This window comes from Sinohyriopsis cumingii, chromosome 9 (genome assembly GCF_028554795.1).
Source record: "Sinohyriopsis cumingii isolate HCF-2022 chromosome 9, ASM2855479v2, whole genome shotgun sequence".
Classification (NCBI taxonomy): domain Eukaryota; kingdom Metazoa; phylum Mollusca; class Bivalvia; order Unionida; family Unionidae; genus Sinohyriopsis; species Sinohyriopsis cumingii.
This window is the reverse complement of record NC_142969.1, coordinates 6,284,385-6,305,460: the sequence shown is the minus strand read 5'-3', so window position 1 is coordinate 6,305,460 and position 21,076 is coordinate 6,284,385. Positions and strand designations below refer to the sequence as shown.

At 34.0% G+C, this 21,076-nt stretch overlaps 1 protein-coding gene across 2 annotated transcripts in view; it reads right to left on the bottom strand.

Annotated features, from left to right (window-relative positions):
* LOC149791216 (low-density lipoprotein receptor-related protein 6-like) overlaps positions 1-20,491 on the bottom strand; it is a 79,314-nt gene extending 58,823 nt beyond the window's left edge. For both annotated transcript variants that reach the window (XM_089969155.1, XM_089969156.1), the window contains exons 1-6: positions 20,427-20,491; positions 14,735-14,977; positions 9,454-9,622; positions 7,203-7,330; positions 2,514-2,673; positions 1,679-1,788 (exon numbers count right to left, since the gene is read on the bottom strand). In XM_089969155.1, the coding sequence (XP_089825281.1) occupies positions 1,679-1,788; positions 2,514-2,673; positions 7,203-7,330; positions 9,454-9,622; positions 14,735-14,977; positions 20,427-20,463 (847 nt within the window). In that variant the 5' untranslated portion in view covers positions 20,464-20,491. The remainder of the gene's footprint in view (positions 1-1,678; positions 1,789-2,513; positions 2,674-7,202; positions 7,331-9,453; positions 9,623-14,734; positions 14,978-20,426) is intronic.
* Positions 20,492-21,076: the final 585 nt, after the last annotated feature.

The following is a 21,076-nucleotide window of genomic DNA, read 5'->3' as shown; positions in this document are numbered from 1 at the left end:
ATTGGCATTCATGGTTGTAAGTTTTACATGTTATCATTGGTTAGATTTTGCCTACATGAACTGGATCGATTCTGTCTATATATATTGATGCTTACATATGTGTTGATAACTACTGATAATAATCTTAATAATAAGACTTAATGGTGACTTTGGGCTAATGTGACATCGGATGATGGGTTTAGACTGCTTTAGAAAAATTCAGTACATTGTCATTGGTTAAGTTAGGTCACATGAATAGGCAATTTCCAACTAAAATGAGTAGTAATATCTGTCACATTGGATACGTTCTGAAATATAGTCATAGTAGAAGGCTTATATAAGGAGAGAACTGAGCAATCAGATTCATTCTTTTTTTTGATGTCATATTTCTTGTGTTCATATTGTAAGTCTCTATACATATATCATTAGAGACGAAAAACTCTTGTTTGGGCTGTACAGTGGAAATAGAAAGTGATCATTATTTAATGTACTCTGATATTCTGGAACCGCTGTGACGAGTTCTCGTCAACGACATTTCGTAAACGTTGCGATTCTTGGCGGACCAGCACGTTACGTGTTTTGAAATTTATAGGAACCTGTCGGTTCTTTTGGACTTTCATAAAACTGTATCAGGAGTATTTCGGATTCACTGCATAATATAGCAAGTTCCTTTCACATTTTCATTGCTAGCCTCGATAGTTACATTGTTTGTTCCGATTTTTAAAACTTGTCGGTTTTGCTTCTTTCTGTTACTTAGTTTGTGACCATATCAAACGAACCTTTATTCAATAAAGTAAATGCAAAAATTCAGATTTTAATTTACACAGAATCTTCATTATAAAGTATAAAATGTACATCTTGAAGATTTTCACTTCAATTGGCATTTGAAAAGAGAAATGTGTTCATTATGCTGCTGCTATAAATATATAATATAAACTTCCTTAACATTACTCACTTTGATAGGGAGAGGAATATGCACATGTTGCACAAAAAAACCGTTGACAACGATCATCGATTGTTTATGACATCAAATATTTGATAATCGTTTCCTTTTTTTGTTTTCTGTTTTTACAAAACGTCCAAACTAAACTGCTTGCGTCCTTAAACTTTATACAGAGTGAGCCTTAATCTAAGCCAAGTGAAAGTTGATAAGCATTGATTATTTCACTCGATATATCCTTCAAAATATTTGAAGAATATAGTATAAAAGGTTTAATAAAATTGTGACTTTTTTAATTTGAAAATCCCAGCATTACGTCTCAGTTAATATAATACACATAATGACTGATAATGAATAGAAGCTGTGACAGTCGCTTAGTTATGAAATTCGTCAGAGAAACAAAACATATTGTCCCATTTTGGCACCGCTAGTCTCCATCATGTATTGAAAAACATATTGTCCCATTTTGGCACCGCTAGTCTCCATCATGTATTGAAAAACATATTGTCCCATTTTGGAACCGCTAGTCTCCATCATGTATTGAAAAACATATTGTCCCATTTTGGCACCGCTAGTCTCCATCATGTATTGAAAAACATGAAATGGCTGACCATTGGAGCAGAACATTAGTTATAAAATGCCTCTTCTTGAAAGGTTCAGAAAATCAAATGCTATAGATTTATTTCTTGTATGACATTATTTTTGAAATCATGATTTGTTATAAACTCAATGTAAGTGCTATAATTGATCAATCTGTACCTAGTGGTGCAGTTCCATTACTGTTGACACAAATGTCCATTATGTAGTCGAATGCAGAGGGACCAACTGAGGACAGCCCATTTCCATCCTTTCCTATTCTCATCACAGACCTAACACGGAAGTAATTAATCTTATAGTAAAAATTATAAAGCGTTGGATATTAAAGACGAATTATAAGTATGATAATACAAATCCAAGCAAGGAAATAATTATACCTTCAGTGTTTCCGTCTATCCATTCCTCCGTCTCTCAGCCTACACATAACTCATTATATGCTCCAGAACTACTGTATGAATATTCACTAGACTAGGTTCATAATTTGTCATTTTATTTCAGTAACATAAACGGTCATAATAATCTCAAAAATCTTTCTTATTGCTACTGGAAGTTAGTCAAAGGACAGCTATACATAAAATATCATTACAGTGACTCCGTTCAACTAATTGAATAGTTTTGACCCAATACATTCATAACAGGAGGACCCATGTCAATAATTTAGGGATACCACATATCTGGACTCGGATCCAGAAGAGGGTGATTATTCAGTAAAACGCGTGTAGATTGTGTACTTTCTATTTATTTTGTATATTTTTAATTGTTATTCATTCAGAACACGACTATTAAATACAGATATGGAAATGTTGAAAGATGTGGCTAGTTTCCAATTATTAGCATTTCTTTCACTTGTCTTGCACCCTTTACTCAAATTTCATCATTTAACCATAAATCCACATTTTCGCTTCCATATGATAGCTTTAATTGTATTAAATTTTGCCAAATATTTATCGTTTTCTACTTAGAAAGATATTGGGAAAATGTCAATATAAGGCATTACCGGCTTGATCCCCAGTACGTAAAATACAGGTAGGATTGGTACAAGGCACTGCTATATGGTGTTACTTCCATTCCTTGTGTGTTGTAAATAGTTCGACGATTAGAACCATCAATATTAACTCTCTGTATTGTGCCAGCATCACACCAGTAGATGACACCCTCTGAAACAATTTATATGCATGTCTACTTAACCACAATATCTTTGAAACTTGTTGTAGATGGTCAGATGGTTACGCACGCATAGTAGCACACATGAAGTATGTATTACTATCCAAATTGTAATTTTAGTCATCGCACATATGATGGGTAATTTGGCTAGGACTATAGGGTGACTTGTTTCCACAGATCTTGTTCTTTAGTTTCGCTTAGAGCTTAAAGTCGACCATGTAATTTAATAATTGAAGAACTTAAACACTTGTGTAACATGGGGCAAGAATGAGCCTATTCAATCATCGTTGATTCCAAGGTGCACCAACAATTCATAGAGTTTTTTGTCTTTGGGGATTGACTTAAAGAATCAACATATGCATTTGTGGAGAAAATGAAATAAATGACTATGGTTATCAAAACCATTGATCCAATGAAATGAAACAAAGACATGTAATGTACATGTAGTATATGATTATTCCAATTAAGGATATGCTACCAAAGAAACTATAAATTATATTTGCAATATTTACGTTTTTAAACGTTGTTTAAGCCCTTATTGTCCACTATAATGTCTCGCGAGTTATAATGTTCATTAGCATGAGGGTTATAAATAACTCTGCTTGATTGTATTTCTGCTAAAATTGTTAGTAGGTTTTAATGTAATTTCGTTTTCTGTCTACAGTTCTTACATTAGTCATGAAACTGAAGGTTTTGAAACAGCAATTTGAAATCAGGTTAAGCACTTGCATATATATTTATTTCGATAACAAGTGACTGATTAATCCACATACATATTTTCTACAGCGTTCGTAAAATGCATGAATCCTAATGATTTATTAGCATTAAATTTGAATATACTGGATTTAAATTTGAATAGGTTAATTCAACCAACATTGAAAATGTGGAGAAGTGTCCATTCCTAGGTTGCTTGAAATTGCTTCCATGACAAATATCAACTAATTGTTCGAACAAACTAAATGTGACAAAAAGTAAAATGTCCAAGCAAGGGCAAGGGCAGATACATAACGCTGAAGTTAAGTATTGGTGAGCAAAACAAACAATAAACTCATAACAATAGCAAGATAGAAACAAATTTCCTCAGACGGTATATTGTACTCATTTGTATGATGAGCTCTGGCGGACATTATAGTACATAACATATTATGACAATGCATACATCTCCATCTGGCTGGGTTGTATGTTTTATCATTCAAGCAAGTAAAATCCTAAAAGGCGTGATGAACGTTGAGGAAAATCATTCATGAGTGAAAGCCAAACAAAATACCATAGACGAAGTTGGATTTATCAATTTGATAAATTTTCTGATGTATTCAAATCTAAACTTATCAGGACGTTTATTTATCATAAATATGTTCATATTTTAAAATATCTATTTGGAAAACCTGTGGTATATGCTTAAAGTGGAGGTCTTACTTTTGCGTCTTCATCTGTCACGTGACTATTCAATCTATTTACTTTTATTACCTATAATTGCCTGTCATTTCTGTCAGTATTGTGAAACAAATTTATAGTGATATACCAGTTATGAAACGTACATAATCTGGAAGAAACGAATTTTGCTTGAATTATATGATATGATCCATGTTTTTGTTTAATTCAAAATTAATCCAGTGCTTGTGTCAATTTTATCTAGATATAATATATTCTCTTTGTGTTTTATTGTCCCATTTCGTTTTTATTTTCTAAATGTGTATATTTTATGTATTTTAATAAAACGAAAAAATCTCCACTCTCTTCTCGAAAACGTGTTACTTTTTCACATTCAGATACTTAATGTGTTAATTGAGCTTCTGGAAAATGTTATTCTCTTAAACTATTATTTTGCTCTATCTTCATTAGTTTGGATATTTGTCATTTCTTTCCTGTGTTCTCTTTATATTATTTTATCCGTTATAATAACAAATCAAATGCCTCTATTCTCCAAGTTGTCATTGCTATTTAGCACGCTTAGAGCGAGACGTCCGATTACATTGTATTCTAAAGCTCTGACCATACTAGTTTGTTCTTTTCATAAAACATTTACAACAAACTGTTGCATCTATGGGCAAGCCATACTATACCGAATATCATCTTGAATTTTCTAAGCTACCGGATAATGTACGCACACCATGTAAGTATGATGTCCCTCCTAGCTATATGTAGCAAACTTTTTGCACGCATTCTCTTCTAGCACCTTTGTGATCATCGATAATGCTAATAAATCATGCTTAACTTCATTGCTGTTAGTCAATATATAACTAATGTCGTTAACTGTATAGGGTAATAAACGTTGGATGCAATGGTAAAACACGCCATACTTTTAAATACATTGATATGTATGAAATAAAGAGCCTTCATTTTTGCATTACTGAAGAAACATACAAAACTGCAGGGATAATTCAGGATTGTTTTCTCTGACATATGTCTATACTTTCTTATCCTCTGAAGTAATGTAATACTATTTTTATTGGGGCAAAATAATTAGCTATATGTCCTCTTCAATTTGTTTTAGTATTGAGAACAAGAATTGAAGTGGACATACAAATGATATTGGCAATAAAGAAGTGAATGTAACGATACATGTTAAATGATGTTCATTATTTCGTGTGTATCACTTGCTATACTATTACTAAAATACTATGTTTCAATGACAGCATTTCAACAAATGGATTTTACTGCTATATGTACCTAATTATTCCGGTGTTATTTGCTGTCTTTAAGGTGTCATAATGATCAGTTGTACAAGTCTTGATAATAAAAGTTTTTAATGCATAACATATTCGTTCATTGTTTCACTGGTTTGCAAGTGTTGTTTGAAAACATATTTTCTACACCTTTATTTTGCTTATATTCCTGTCATGCTTCAACGTTTCTAATTGAAAGTTTAATAATTTGTAAACGTGTACACCTTTTTATAACACTGAACTCTACGCAGATCTATTACGCTTTATCTCTTCCTTGTTGACATACCACAGCCAGCAACGTCTTCATTTTTACTTTAACTTAATCGGGCGTGAACATGTCTCATAAACCGTATGTATTCCTATATGCAATTCAAAATGCTTATCCAAGTTATCCTTTAGGTAAATGGTCCAAAGAAAATAAGATTACAGTAAGTGTTCACCACTTTTTATCACTGAGTTGATTATTTCGGTATAAGTGTTAAGCCATTATACGACTGCTGCAGCATCATACTTATAGTGATGTTGATATCGCGTCGGCTGGTATATTTATTCAAATGTCCCGGTGTAAGGTTTAGGTTATTGTATGGCCGTTTTATCAAGTAAGTATATATCTGTTCAGTTATACGTAGCTTGTCATTTTAGTTAGGAATACTAAACATTTTGCAAATTAACCTCATTTCTTTTAAATATATGCAATATATACTTACTGTATTACTAGTTACAAAATCATTGAAAGTCCCATGAAAGCATTCGTACCCGACACATCTAAGCTAGATACTGATTGTACAAACCCTTGTTTACTAGAATCAGTTGACCGGATAATATGCATTCAAATGCAGCCATCCATATACTGCCCAGTATAAGTGACTGGGTCAAACGTTCATTAAAAAGTATGTAATAATATATCATCATTATCAACACTGAATGTTTAAATGTAATACTGTGCGTGTAAAATTGTGATTTTAAGTTCAGAATATTGTATTTCATTAAATTCACTTGCTATCTAAACGTGGTTAAGGCAAGATATATGATTTATTGTAGTAAACAATTTTTTTCTGTTATTTTGACGTATTTGTCCTTCGTTTTGAATGAAAAGCCATTTATCGATTAGTTATCTCAATACAGTTATGCGCATTAACAAGAAAATGGCGTTAGCGCACCACAATTTACTATTTAATGTATTTTGTTCCCGCAACTGTTTGTGATTCATGGCTACAAAATATCCCCGGTACTTTGTGGGAGACCAGATGATAGCGGGCGCATTTTACTTGGGTGGTTATTTGCGAGGGCAATGAACTAACTGTTGATGTATATATATATGTATGCGCGTTAAATTAATTGATAAATATGTTCTAATTACCTAAATAATTCTTAATTAATGAAAGTACTTAATGCTCTGAAAGCTAGGTGACTATTCTTTGCATTTCTAACATTAATAATTAGTGATTAATTACATTTAACAAATGGCTTCTATGTCTTTTTCTTGCATTCTGTTTCATTGTGAGAAAATGGCGAATTTTATTATGATAACGGATGCTAATTTACTACAATTTAAGAATTGACTTTTATATAAACAATTAAACCATTTCGTTACTAGTATTCATCGAAGTGCTCCTAATTCGTTACTTCATTGAATCAACTGAACGTATAACACTACATATGTTTTATTCGTTGTTAAAGCATGCAGTGTGTCTTGAATATCATTATCTTGTGAGAGAATTAAGGCTAAAAATAGTTACCAAAGATTTCTACCCAGAAACGGGTAGCAATAATTCGAAACTTCAGATATAAAAAGAAAGACAATAGTTTTCAGAAAAAGATGAGAGTTGAAAGCTAATATTGTTGAAAGAATTTACCGTTTATATCCAGAGCAAGTCCACTTGGAAGTGAAAGTGCTGTATCCACAAGGACTTGTCTGTTTTTCCCACTGTAGCTGGATTTCTCTATTTTTGCAGAGATTGCACGATCAATCCAAAAGATGGTACTAAAAATGAAAGATAAATAGATGAAACCGAAAGTGCATGGTGATGCAGATAGGAGCTAATTAACTATTTTAGAGTATGCGAACCCGGTAACTGCTTAGGGAATAAAAACAGAACATTAAATGTTTTGGGATGCGCCGATATTTGGTGATGGATTTATGTCTCCATTATTAAATTCACAAAGTGTGATCTATGTACTGTATACCATGTCAAACACAAAGTGTGATATATGTACTGTATACCATGTAAAACACAAAGTGTGATCTATGTACTGTATTGCATGTCAAACACAAGGTGCGATCTATGTAATCTGTACCATGTCAAACACAAAGTGTGATCTATGTACTGTATGCCATGTCAAACATAAAGTGTGATCTACGTACTGTATACCATGTCAAACACAAAGTGTGATCTATGTGCTGTATACCATGTCAAACACAACGTGTGATCTATGTATTGTATATCATGTCAAACACAAAGTGTGATATATGTACTGTATACCATGTCATACACAAAGTGTGATCTATGTACTGTATACCATGTCAAATTGTTTTTCATTGATATTCAGTACATTATTTATTGCTGTTATATATCATTTGAACTTTTGGCATGAAGTTACGTATAGACCTGAGATTGAAAATACTGAACAGCACAAAGCTCTAGCCAATGCCATCGAAGCACTTACAATGTGTACTAAATTATGATAAATTCCAAGGAATGATGTTGTAGAAACTTTCAAATATATGGTAAGTCCCCTAACGTCTATAAAAAACGTCCGTACAAGTCTCTCCATTCACTCACAAAGCTTGACATAGAGGCCTTACCTCAATTTCATTATATCGATATATGGACGTTATTATGCATGACATGATATTGTCAGCATCAATGGTACGCGTGTACACACAGTATTAACCATCACACAGTATGAACATTATTAATTGCACTGCATATAAACACAATATCAACCATGACACAGTATGAACAGTATCAGTTGTATTGCATATAAACACAGTATTAATCATGACACGATCTTTTCAGTATCAAAGGTACTTCATATAAACACAGCAATAATCATGACACGATATTTTCAGTATCAATGGTATTGCATATAAACCCAGCATTAACCATGAAAAATTATTGTCAGTATCAATTGTACAAAATTTAAACGCAGTATTAACCATATCACATGATTGTCAGTATCAGTGGCACTACAAATAAACACAATATTAACCAGGAGACAGTATTGTCAGCATGATTGATACTGCTTATTAACCATGACACAGTGTTGGCACATGGCACATTATTGTCAGTATCAGTTTTAATGCCTATAAACATAAAATTAACCGTGACACAGTATTGACCGTATCGATAGTACTGCATAAAAACACAGTATTAACCGTGACACAGTGTTGCCCGTATCGATGGTACTGCATATAAACACTGTATTAACCGTGACACAGTGTTGCCCGAATCGATGGTACTGCATATAAACACTGTATTAACCGTGACACAGTGTTGCCCGAATCGATGGTACTGCATATAAACGCTGTATTAACCGTGACACAGTGTTGCCCGAATCGATAGTACTGCATAAAAACACAGTATTAACCGTGACACAGTGTTGCCCGAATCGATGGTACTGCATATAAACACTGTATTAATCATGCCACGATATTTTCAGAATCTGTCCTACTCCATATTAGCTCAGTAATTACCAAGAGATGAAAAGACATTAGCACAGCAACAATGAGTAAGTATTGTACTCGAAAGAAAATGGACTAGATCTGTTTTACAATTCATAAAGAAAAAATCCATGCAAAAATATTACATTTTACATCAAGTCTTTCCATATATATGAGTATATTTGTATTATGCCAATACGTAATGTTGTCCAATTATGTAGTATAATCCAAAATAATGTTTTTGGTTTTTACATACTTTTGATAAGAACTTGCATTGGTGGTTCATACATATATCAAATAGAAACATAATAGAAGAAATACATGGATGTTAATGCCGTGTTCCAAGGTAAAACATAAATCTTAAAACCAAACGACAAGCACGCAGTCATGAACAGGTAGTCATGGCAATCGTTGTACTTTAAGGAAGAAGAAACGATTCATACCCATTTATTGGATCTGTCACAATGTATCGTGGAAAACTCAAATTGCTGCTTATAACGGTCTTATGTGAATAATCCTTCAGGCTGATAACACCAATGATGCGATTCCCCGCGTCTGCATAAAACACAAGTCTTGATATTGCGTCAACTGCCATTCCATATGGCAAAGCAGCTGCAAAAGGAACATATATAATCGCCTTAAATAATCGCAAGTGATTATTTCAGATAATTTTCACTAAATCAGTTAAATACAGTTAATTCGTGTGTGTAAGGATACTAAAATGTGCAGACAAAACCTTACCTTGCTTTATATCGATAGTATTTTTATTTATTTTCTATTTTATGTTCTCCTAATACTAGCATGTTTACACTTTAAACCGTAATCATTATTTTTATATCTAGGCATTGGTACGTCTAACTGCGATACCGGTTTTGGTCGCCGGAAACTGATCCATTTGTTTCGACTTTTGTCCAAACTTGTCAATCATATCGTGCAATGCCAGTAGTACTAGTAACCTACCGTCATTTTCCCTCAGGTTGTTGGAAACAAGAGATCACTATTTTATATTCTGTTCAAAACGAACTATGCGCAACGAAAATCTGATAGGATTTGAGAATATCACAATCTCGACAAAACAATGTATTGTGTTTTCAGTGACGGGGGGAAAATGGCAGGATTCAATTTTCTCCTAGGAATATGATATGTTCTTTAGTAAATCCTTGAATCATATCAGATGTATTATAAAGTGATATATTTGGGGTGACTTTAGTCTGCCAAACATACATTTTCTTCCTGTTCACCACTTGTAGCAATATTTACTTGCTTATTTTTCTTCCAGTCGCTGATCATCGGTGACTCAGGATACCCGGCTGATATGGCGTGTGTGTGTGTGTGTGTCTGTGTGTGTGTGATTCGTAGTAAATACGACAAACTTCATTTTCCGTGTGATATTTCGAAGAGTAACAAAATTAGTTATCCTGATAAATATGCAGCTAAACAGTACAATTAACAGATTAATCTAAACCTAAACAGAAACTGCATATATGTGTGCACACATACACACACACAAACACACACACACACACACGCGCCCGCGACAGTATTTCACGCATAACATACATGGCAATTGCAATATTAGGGATCACGTTCGGGACGGGATTGGGCAAAGGGAGGCCAGAGGAAGGAGGCTTGGGATTTTTACACAGAAATCACTATGGAGTAGATCATGATATTCAAAATAGATAAACTGAAATTTCCTAAACATTAAATATCGAAATAAATATACTAATATAACGTTGAAAAAATTGTGAAAACAAATATTTCATGTAGGACATTAATTTCTCCAAATCCAAAACCTGACATTATTTGGTGATTATATAATATTTTTATCAATAAACATATAGAAATCTCTTAGAATTAATGCCTGGTATTCATTTTTCGTAAGATACAGTGGTGACTTTTTAGTGGTTTAACACTGTAATCACTCGAGCAAAATACACTGATATTAATATGTCATCTGGTTTAGTTCTTTATTACTTACTATAAGCCTGGAGAGCAATTGTAGATCCAGTAAGAAAGGATCCATAATAAAATATGCCCAAAGGTACCTGCCGGTAAGGTTGTGTGGGTTTAATACAATTTTTCGGAACGTGATGGATATATATGGCATATTTGGTGGAGGATGAACACGGGACAACCCAGCGAAGAAACACCGACCCACGGGAGGATACATACAATATTTCTCATCTACCCACGTTGCCCGTGTCCGGACTCGAACTCATCCAAACAGAGGTGAGATGTTTGTGATCTGTAAAGGCAAATGCCTTAGACCACCAAGCCAGGAAAGGAACTGAGGTTCAAAAGGATCTAATCTGCTGGATAATGTCATATTTATATTTGATTTAAATATCCGATACAATTAAAGAATATACTACACAAACAGCGTCTGATCTATATGCATACTGGAACATTTATTTACATTTGAATAACCTTCACATAACGGTAAGGGCCATTTTTCCAGGTGGCATGCCTATCTAAATTAATTTCTTTAGTACATTCTTGAATTGTATCAGCGTAAAGAAATGTGATATATTAAGGTAGATTTTAACCTGGCAAACCTAAGTTCGCCTCTTGTCGGCTAAATTTGTCAATATTTATTAGCCATGTTCTTGTCGGTGGCTTGAAATATTTTTATGTTTTATGGTTTTGTAGGAGGAGGATATATATATATATATATATATATATATATATATATATATATATATATATATATATATATATGTAGATAGATAGATAGATAAATAGATAGAGCGAGAGAGAGACAGACAGACAGACAGAGAAATAACAGCACAATACTCATAAAACTCATTGCAGCATTTGGGCTCCAAATTGATGTTTTTCAAGTGGGGAAAAGGTGCCGCCCAAGGGATACTTCCAAAAGCAATGAGAGTCCACTAAAGTACTATCTTCTGTATTCATAAATCTTCTTGGCATCCGTCCGTCTACGGGAGACGATGGCATAGCTCCAAAGTACGCTTTTGCTTATCCTTCTTTCTAGCTCTCTTTTCAGCTCGTTTTATTCTTCTCTCTTCCTCTGCGTTTTGAACTCCCTGCCTGACAGCTAGACACCAGCTGGAACGGTTGTTTATACAGCTCTCCCAGTCGTTGACATTGATATTTTCCGTCTTCATATCCTTCTTGCAAACATTTTTGTAGCGCAGATGTGGTCGTCCAGTTGGTCGTGCACCTTTTGCTAACTCCCCATATAACAGGTCCTTGGGAATGCGACCTGGGTCCATTCTCTTGACATGGCCAAGCCAGCGAATGCGCCTCTCGCTGAGAATGGAGAACATGCTGTTCATGTTGGCGCGTTCCAGAACCTCAGTGTTGGGTACTTTGTCCTGCCACTGGATGTGCAGAACGCGCCGCAGACATCTCAGGTGGAAGCTGTTGAGTTTCCATCGTGTCTTGCATAGGTGGGCCATGTTTCGCTGCTGTAGAGAAGTGAGCTGAGTACGCGGGATTGGTAGACACGCAGTTTGGCCTTCTCTGTGAGGTTTGGGTTGTTCCAGACTCTCTGGTTAAGTCTGGTCATCACTGCTGCTGCCTTGACAATCCTGCCGTTCGCCTCAGAATCAAGAGAGAGTGAGCTGGAGATGTTAGACCCGAGGTATATGAAGTTCTCGATAACTTCCAAGTTGTACCCATCAATGGTGACAGAGGGAGGGGAGTTTGCGTCCTGCGCCATGACGTTCGTTTTCTTCAAACTGATGGTCAATCCAAATTCCTTGCAAGCATGGGCGAGGCGGCATACCAGCTGCTGCAGTCCATCTTCCGTGTGTGATGTCAAGGCTGCATCATCGGCGAAGAGCAATTCACGCATGAGTACTTCTGTGACTTTAGTCTTAGCACGGAGACGGGCGATGTTGAACAGCTTGCCGTCAGCCCTGGTATGGATGTACACTCCTTCGCTACCGTCCTTGAATGCGTACTAGAGAAGCATTTGGGCTCCAAATTATTGTTTTTCAAGTGGGGAAAAAGTGCCGGCCAAGGGATACTTTCCAAAACCACTGAGAGTCCACAAAAGTACTATCTTCTGTATTCATAAATAATCACCTTTAATTTCGATGACATGAAAAATAACATTAAATGGTATGTAAATAAGGTAAAAGAAATAATGGAAATAAATTCTGAAATAAGGCAATAATTTCGCTGAGACCAACCTCATTTGAAGATTATGCTGAATTACTTACTAAACAAATTGAATTCTTCTCCCGCCAGAATATGCGCAAGAGTTCTTTGGTCGCCGAAGTACTGAACATTAAATTATGATTCTTTATTATAAGCTGAAGCAATAATCGGATATAACTCATGAACAAATATATCTTCAAAGCCTTTTTTTAATAATCATTTATCATTAAAGAATACACAAGCCAGTCCTAAATGTAACATAAATGAAAGTTTCGAGTTAAAATGAAAATTCGTGTTAGGGGTAAACAAACACGCTGAGCATAAATATACAAGTGATTGAAACGATGCATTAAAAAGCAAAAGGCCAGATTTAAACATATATTTTTTAAATCTCATACTTATTGTAAGCAAATGCACAATCATACACATATTGTCTGCAAATGCACAATGTTAGATGTATCATCTTCGGCCATCAGCTTAAAACTAGCTTTTTAAGCAGACTGTCTATAATCCACGTAAATAGGTGCCATAGTAGAGGTGACAAGCTCAGGCATTTTATTGGTCGCTTTTCTTTTATATCTGTACGAGCTTTATCTGAATCTGGTTTGGGGCCAAATTCGACCCTTATTAAACATAAACCTTTCAAAAACTATTAAAATTTACCTACGCTATGATGAGAAACTTTGAAAGGAACTTACAGTATTGCGAAATAAATCCAACATAATCCTAAATGGTCCATCACAGGTCCAAAACATGCAGAATGTAAGGAATGAAATTCGAGTATTTTGCATGTGATATTGTAAGAATAATCGTGGTCTGTCATAATCATACAGTGCAGAATGTGCTTGAATGCATCCTGAATAACCTTATCAAAGATCCAAAAGTTAATGAACACATGAAATTTATAATTCCTATCATTATTTTAAATACATAATTCCTCTGAAGTTAAAACTAAACATCCAAAGGTAATTACATAAGGACTGTTACAAAACAAGGAAATCAAACAGACCATGGCTTGTCCGTGGACGAAAAACAATATCCTGAACTCAGAACCAAGTTATCATAGTTTTAAAAGCATTGCATTAACCCGAATGTCCCAAACCTGACTGTCCCAAAGCCTGATTGTCGTAAAACCTGATTGTCCCAAACACATACCTTCAATTACTGACATTCGTCAAGTAAACAATACAAATTTAATTTAACAGCACTATTTAAATCGCATTTTGTAAAAGGTACCACGTCTGATTGGGGATGTATGTAGTAGTCCATCTCCAGGAAAGGACGACTCAATTATTGACAAAATCGTAAATGGCTTTGATTTATTCATTTTTAATTATGTGTTCCTGTTTCCCAAATATCATTAACAGTATCGCTTGAAATTAATACTAGTGTAATACTATTGGTTATCAAAGCGACCAAACAACAGTTAGGTTATATCATGTCATCATTTCAACCTCCTTTAAGTATGTATGAAAATATACCACAATGTTGTATCGGATGGTGACGCATACATACGGGAAGCATTTCACATCTATGACTATGGAGTGATGGAAATATGCATTTTTTGTCTTTTTAACATAAAAAGAAACTTACTGATATTGAATGAGCGTATGCTCGTTTGGTTGGTTCCATTCATTGATGTGGCTGAAAAATTCGGAAGACTCGTGTTGGTAAACCCATTCCTCAATATGACGTTGTCAATTGGGTCGTAATCAATATCATATGTGGTGACCGGATTTTTCGTCGGAAGTTCTACATAGCTCTGATTACTTATGTCCATTCGATACATTTTACCGTAGTAGTCCACAATAAGAAGAAAGTCTTCAGGAAAATTACCTGAAAAATAACAAGGATCGTACATTATAACAAAGGACACTAATTTTGCAATAAAACTCAGCTTTTTTTTGTCTTCACTTGCTAGCAACGCAGTCTAATTTTAGCGTATTTACTTTGCAATCTATAAATGATATATTATCCCCAGGAACACATCTTCCACGTTAAACATTTATATTAACATAAATCATGATCTTCAATCAAATAAACCACAATCCATCCTATCATGAATTAGACGTGAGGGTTGCTAAAAAGTATGGAATGTCAAAACTGGTAAGTTCAAGTATTTAATTGCTAATTCACGATACTAGTATGAAACAGTTTAATGAACAAACTAGGATGAAAGATGAGGAATGAAGAACAAAATGAACTTCATATCATATATATCTGTAAATAAAGGGTTGTATATGACAGGCCTTAAGTAGGCTTATGACACGAAACAGATCCTTTAAAGCCTTTAAAAAAACATTTGGTGTATACTAGGATACGTAATTAAAACAATATAAATACATTATATATCTAATAAACAATGCATATGAACTACGATTTATTTATCTCCAAGACCATACCATTATAATACTTTCATATCCGGTGTCATGGGCGAAAGTAAATCATACCATGTAAAGGCCACTATCTTTAAACAAGTATTGGTTACGATGTTAAATATGTTTCATCACTACGAACTATGTAAGCAACGGATTAACCAGATTTAAGTAATCGATCGAGTAATATTGTTTTAAATTGTTTTTTCGATGTAAGCAACAGTTAGATTGATGCTACAGCTTTATTGGTCTTAAAATATACTGATCAGCTAGGAAGAAAGAGAAGTCTCAAATTTAGGACTCACGCGTCATTCAAATATGACATTACACTAAAGACGACCATGTCAGTTTAAATTTTTCGCACGAAACAAAATCTCATAGCAACAAAAGTCACTAAAATATGCAAATGAATAATGGTCTAGTTCGCAAAAGGTTCAAAATTAATTTGATGAGATGAGTGTATAACTAGGAGTATTTAGTCTATTTTGGTATTATTCAGTTATGTTCCCGACCAATGAGCCTAAGAAGTGTAAGAACATCGTATTGCACATTGAAAACAATATAGGTTCACAGAGGACTGCATGAGATGTTTCCTCCATTATATTTTTTTTTTCAAATGATATAAGGTTCAGGGCCCGTTACTCTACATACAGAATTATGGGATTGGGAATGGTTCTGCTGTAGTCGTAATATGTTTTCTGCATTATATTTTCATATTTTTTTTTTCAAATGATATAAGGTTTAGGGCCCATTACTCTACAGACAGCAATTTGGGATTGGCAATGGTTCTGCATTAGTTGTAATGAGATGTTTCCTGCATTATATTTTTATATTTTCTTTTCAAATGTTAATAGAGTGCATGGCCCATTACTAGACATATACATTTACCGGTGCTTGTAATGGCAACAAAGGATAAGGAAACAGTAAAGTAAGGTTAAAATTTGCAATACATTTTGTTTGCATTTGCAATTTCTATCTTCGCAATTATCGATAAAGAAGTGTCTTCAATAAGTTAAACATTCTTGCCCTATCCTAAGATTTTATGATATGTAAATATCTATCCTTTAAATTTAGAGACAAGTAGCTGTGTGATCGTAAAAACTTTCTGACACATTCAGCGTGCGCCCAATCTTTCCAAGGTCCGATGTTTCCTAAACCACTACATAACAAAATTGATCGCCATATGTTTTATATATGTGGACAGCATCGGAGTATAGTCTTGCTTAAATAAAGAAAAATCATCACAGGTGTTTACAGCTTATTTTCTCTATTACACGAAAGGGGGCGTTTTTCTTACTTTAGCGTTAGACTCGCATTTCTTTCTGCAAGTTTATGAGCTTTTTTATAACATGTAGTGTACTGACATATCGAATGCGTGTACCATAATGCATATATATATATATATATATATATATATATATATATATATATATATATATATATATATATATATATATGCATATATATATATATAATAATAATAATAATAATAATAATAACGAGGACTTTGTATAGCGCCTGATCTTTAGAAGCTCTAAGCGCTTTACAACTTTAGACAACACCTATAAGATAAGAAACATAATAATATTATTACAAAAAACAAACAATATGAAATTAGAAAAACATTTTAAAAAAATAAAAAAGCAAGCTGAGAATATTTCAGATAGGAAACACTATTAAGTCTTTAAGTTTGTTCTTGCTGTCGAAATAAATGAGTTTTGAGAGCTCTCTTGAATATGATCACTGTGTCTTTGTGTCTAAGTTCATTGGGCAATTGTATGTATGTAGAGAGAGAGAGAGAGAGAGAGAGAGAGGGAGACAGACAATTAAAAAATGAAATGAATATTTCTATTGGTCTGACTCATGGGCTAATATTATAGTATAAGTCCAAATTAAAAGGTGTCTGTAGATGCAAATCATACTGCTGTTTGTCCCTCTCAAACGAATGAAGCTATTGAGTGAATACTAAGTGCGACTAAACTGTTAAAAATAAGTCATAACCACAATTTGCACTCAAACATTATAAAATATATATATAAATGCCGCTACGTAAAACTCTTTCGAAAGAATACAAAAATATTTAATTGAATTCATTATGTAATTGTGTATTTTCAATTCATTATGCACATTTTATTAGAAGGTATACATATGAATAATATTGGCAGAATAAGTTGTATGCTGTATCCGTATTAACACTTTTCATTTAGTGGTTTGAATCAATAGGGTGATAATAATAATACTTTGAAACGCCAGTATTGGCGATCGTCCGTCAATGGTCATTGTGTCTGCTTGTCTTCTTACACCTAATTATAAGAAGAGGCTTGCCACATCTTTCACGCATTTGGAAGGTGACGATTTGCAAAATGTTTTATTCTTGACCTTGGAGATGCAAAAAGTAAGATTTATTCTAATTTAAAATGAAAGATAAACTCATCAAGCACCTGGTCCTGTGGTTGTATGCTCACAAAGCGGAAAACGAAACAGTCTATGCAATATATATTTAGAGTACTGAATCAAGGTTTATGAAAAAGGAGAGGGAGGGGGTGAAAATATTGTCATTGTAGTTTCACCAATTGGAGGAGAAGGTGAAAATGGCACTGTTCTAATTTGGTCATATATACAATGCGTATAGAAATTTGATTAATAGTCATGTAAGGTACCCTAGGTACATTAGTACTTTTACTTCTTCAACGGCATTATCGGTCACAACGGTGGATGTAGACAGAGTACTAAGACACTGAATTAATGGCAATAATGACTGACCGACTGAAGTAATATGTGACAGGATATAATTTTGGCTTGCCTTTATAAAAAAGACTATGGCATATCTTTACCTAGCTGCCTGTATATATATATATATATATATATATATATATATATATATATATATATATATATATATATATATATATATATATATATATATATATGTCTGCCTGTCCATCCGTCCATCCGTCTATCTATCCATGGTAAGACAAGCTCGTTTACAACGTATGCTTAATCTATTAAATTCTAGTTTCCCTACGGTAGCATTCTACCCACGGAAGTTGAACTATTTGTTCGATTTATTGAGTGCATTTTTAATTGGTTTTCGTGTACGTAATACACCCCATACAATTGAATACGCTTCAGTACAGAACCGTGACTAATGAGACAAAGTAGGACCTATTCAAGGTATTGTGAATCCTAAATGAGAGATAATGGCTGTTTGTATAACGTTTCTCACTATTGTCAGTGTTGGCAACAATTCAAAGTAGCGTCAAAGTAGTATGGAGGGATATTACGCAGGACTTTCAAAGTTAACATTGTTAGTCTTTTGAATTCTTGTGGGAACTTAACACTAACTTTGGGACGGTATATGATCGAAACACAACTTAACATTACGCTTATGGAAACTGTAACTATACTTTGGAAAATATTTAGGCCACAGTGGCAAATGAAAACTGCTCTTCAGTCGCAATCTACTTATATGAGGATTCCGAATACTGTCTTCCCCACTATATAATAGTATGGGTTCCATACCATTATCGATGCAACTAGGGGTAGGGGTGTGCGCTGTGAAAAGTTTAAAGTTATAGATGTTACGGTGACGGTTGTTACAACGCGTGTCTATTGAAACAACATGACTTGTGCTATTGGGAACTCGTGATGTTGACATTGCAGACTATGTGTAGAATGGAACCGCACTGACGCTCACTAACATGTTGTTGTCTGCTTCAATAATTGACTGGTTTGCGCTTTTATGTTTAGACTTTTGTCCTAATTGTCTTTTGGACTTCAAATCAATATTTGTGATCATGTTTAAGTGGCCTTTCGACCTTAGAAAGTTCTGGAAGTGAACATATTATTGATATTATGGTCAAATTATTGTATTGTTACGAGTCTATCCCCTTACAATAAATAACAACACAGAATGAATAGTACAATCTTTTCAGAAGTAATGAAATAATTTATTTCCATTAAATACAACAACAAAAAAAAAAATGAAAAAGCGGCTTAATTAAATCTCAAAATAACCGTATAATAACATGCACAAGTCCTAAATACATTTTTGTTCTGAGTAAGCTTTAGTAGAAATCAAAATTAAGTCCATTACTGAAGTGTTGATGTGCCTGTGGTGGTCCGTATAACGTTGATGAGCAAAGAGTCTTTTCTAGAAAACAGTAAGGTAATTCGCGGTTTTGAATTCACTATAAATCCAGTCACATACACAAGTCCTTCTTTCAAAATCATGGGGAAGGGATTTAGGTTTTAGTTAATTTGACACTCTTTGAATAGTCTATCTTTTCTAGAAAGGTGGGTGGCCATGAAAAGAGCTGTAGTGTATTTATTTATTTCTAAACGAACTCATGAACTGGACGCAATGAGCTTTAATTACCTTACACTCTTGCCATGGCCAAGTTCTACTTCGTTCCATTGAAAACAATTCTCCCATTTGTGAATTTATATTCCAACGTTAGTAATACTAAATCGCCATCTCTCGGGGTAAAAGATCCGACTCCAGTTATTATGTTTGCCAGCCTACATTGTTTGCAGAATAAAGAGCACAGAGAGGATCGTTGACATGGCAGCAGACCATGTACTGCATAGAGTTGAGTCAGTACCTATTCTTTACACACTTAACTCCAGGAAACCCAAATTATGTCAAAAGACACACACACACACACACACACACACACACACACATACACACACGCACACATGCAACAATAATTACACAAACCCATTCCAAGTGGACGCGGTAACTAACGTTAAGAAACAAAATAAGTCAGTTGTGTACAAAACAAGCATGCATGTACTGCATTCACAAATTGAACAGATCATTGAATTTGTATAACTAATATTCCAAAACGGCTATCTGTTTTGGACAAACTTACAGTTTAAGAAATAATAGCATAAACAATACTCACCCAAACCGAGCCCATAGCCATGAAAGAGTAAGAACATTCTCAAAATGAGTATACTTTTGACGTCCATCTTGAACGGCAGGTATGTGCTCTTTGTATGTGCCCTTTATATCCCAAACAAATAAAGCTAGGAAGTAAAAATTGAAATTTAACTAAGCTGTTAAAAATAAGTCATATATATATATATATATATATATATATATATATATATATATATATATATATATATATATATATATGGCTGTTAGATACTCAAGAAAGTGTGTCTGTTTCAGCACATTATATAATTGAGTATTTTTAATTCATTATGTACATTTATTACAAGGTGTACATACGAATGTTGTTGGCAGATTGAGCCGTATGCTGTATCCGTATTAATAGTGTTCATTTAGTGCTTTGAATCAATAGGGTGACAGTAATAATACTTTGATACGCCAGTATTTGCGATCGTCCGTCAATGGTCAATGTGTCTGCTTGTCTTCTTACACCTAATTATAAGAAGAAGCTCGCCACATTTTTCACATATTTGGAAAGTGACTATTTGTAAAATATTTCTTTCCTGACCTTGAAGATGCAAAAAGTAAGATTTATTTTAATTTCAGAAGAAATATAAAATCATCAAACACCTAATCCTGTGGATGTATGCTCACAAA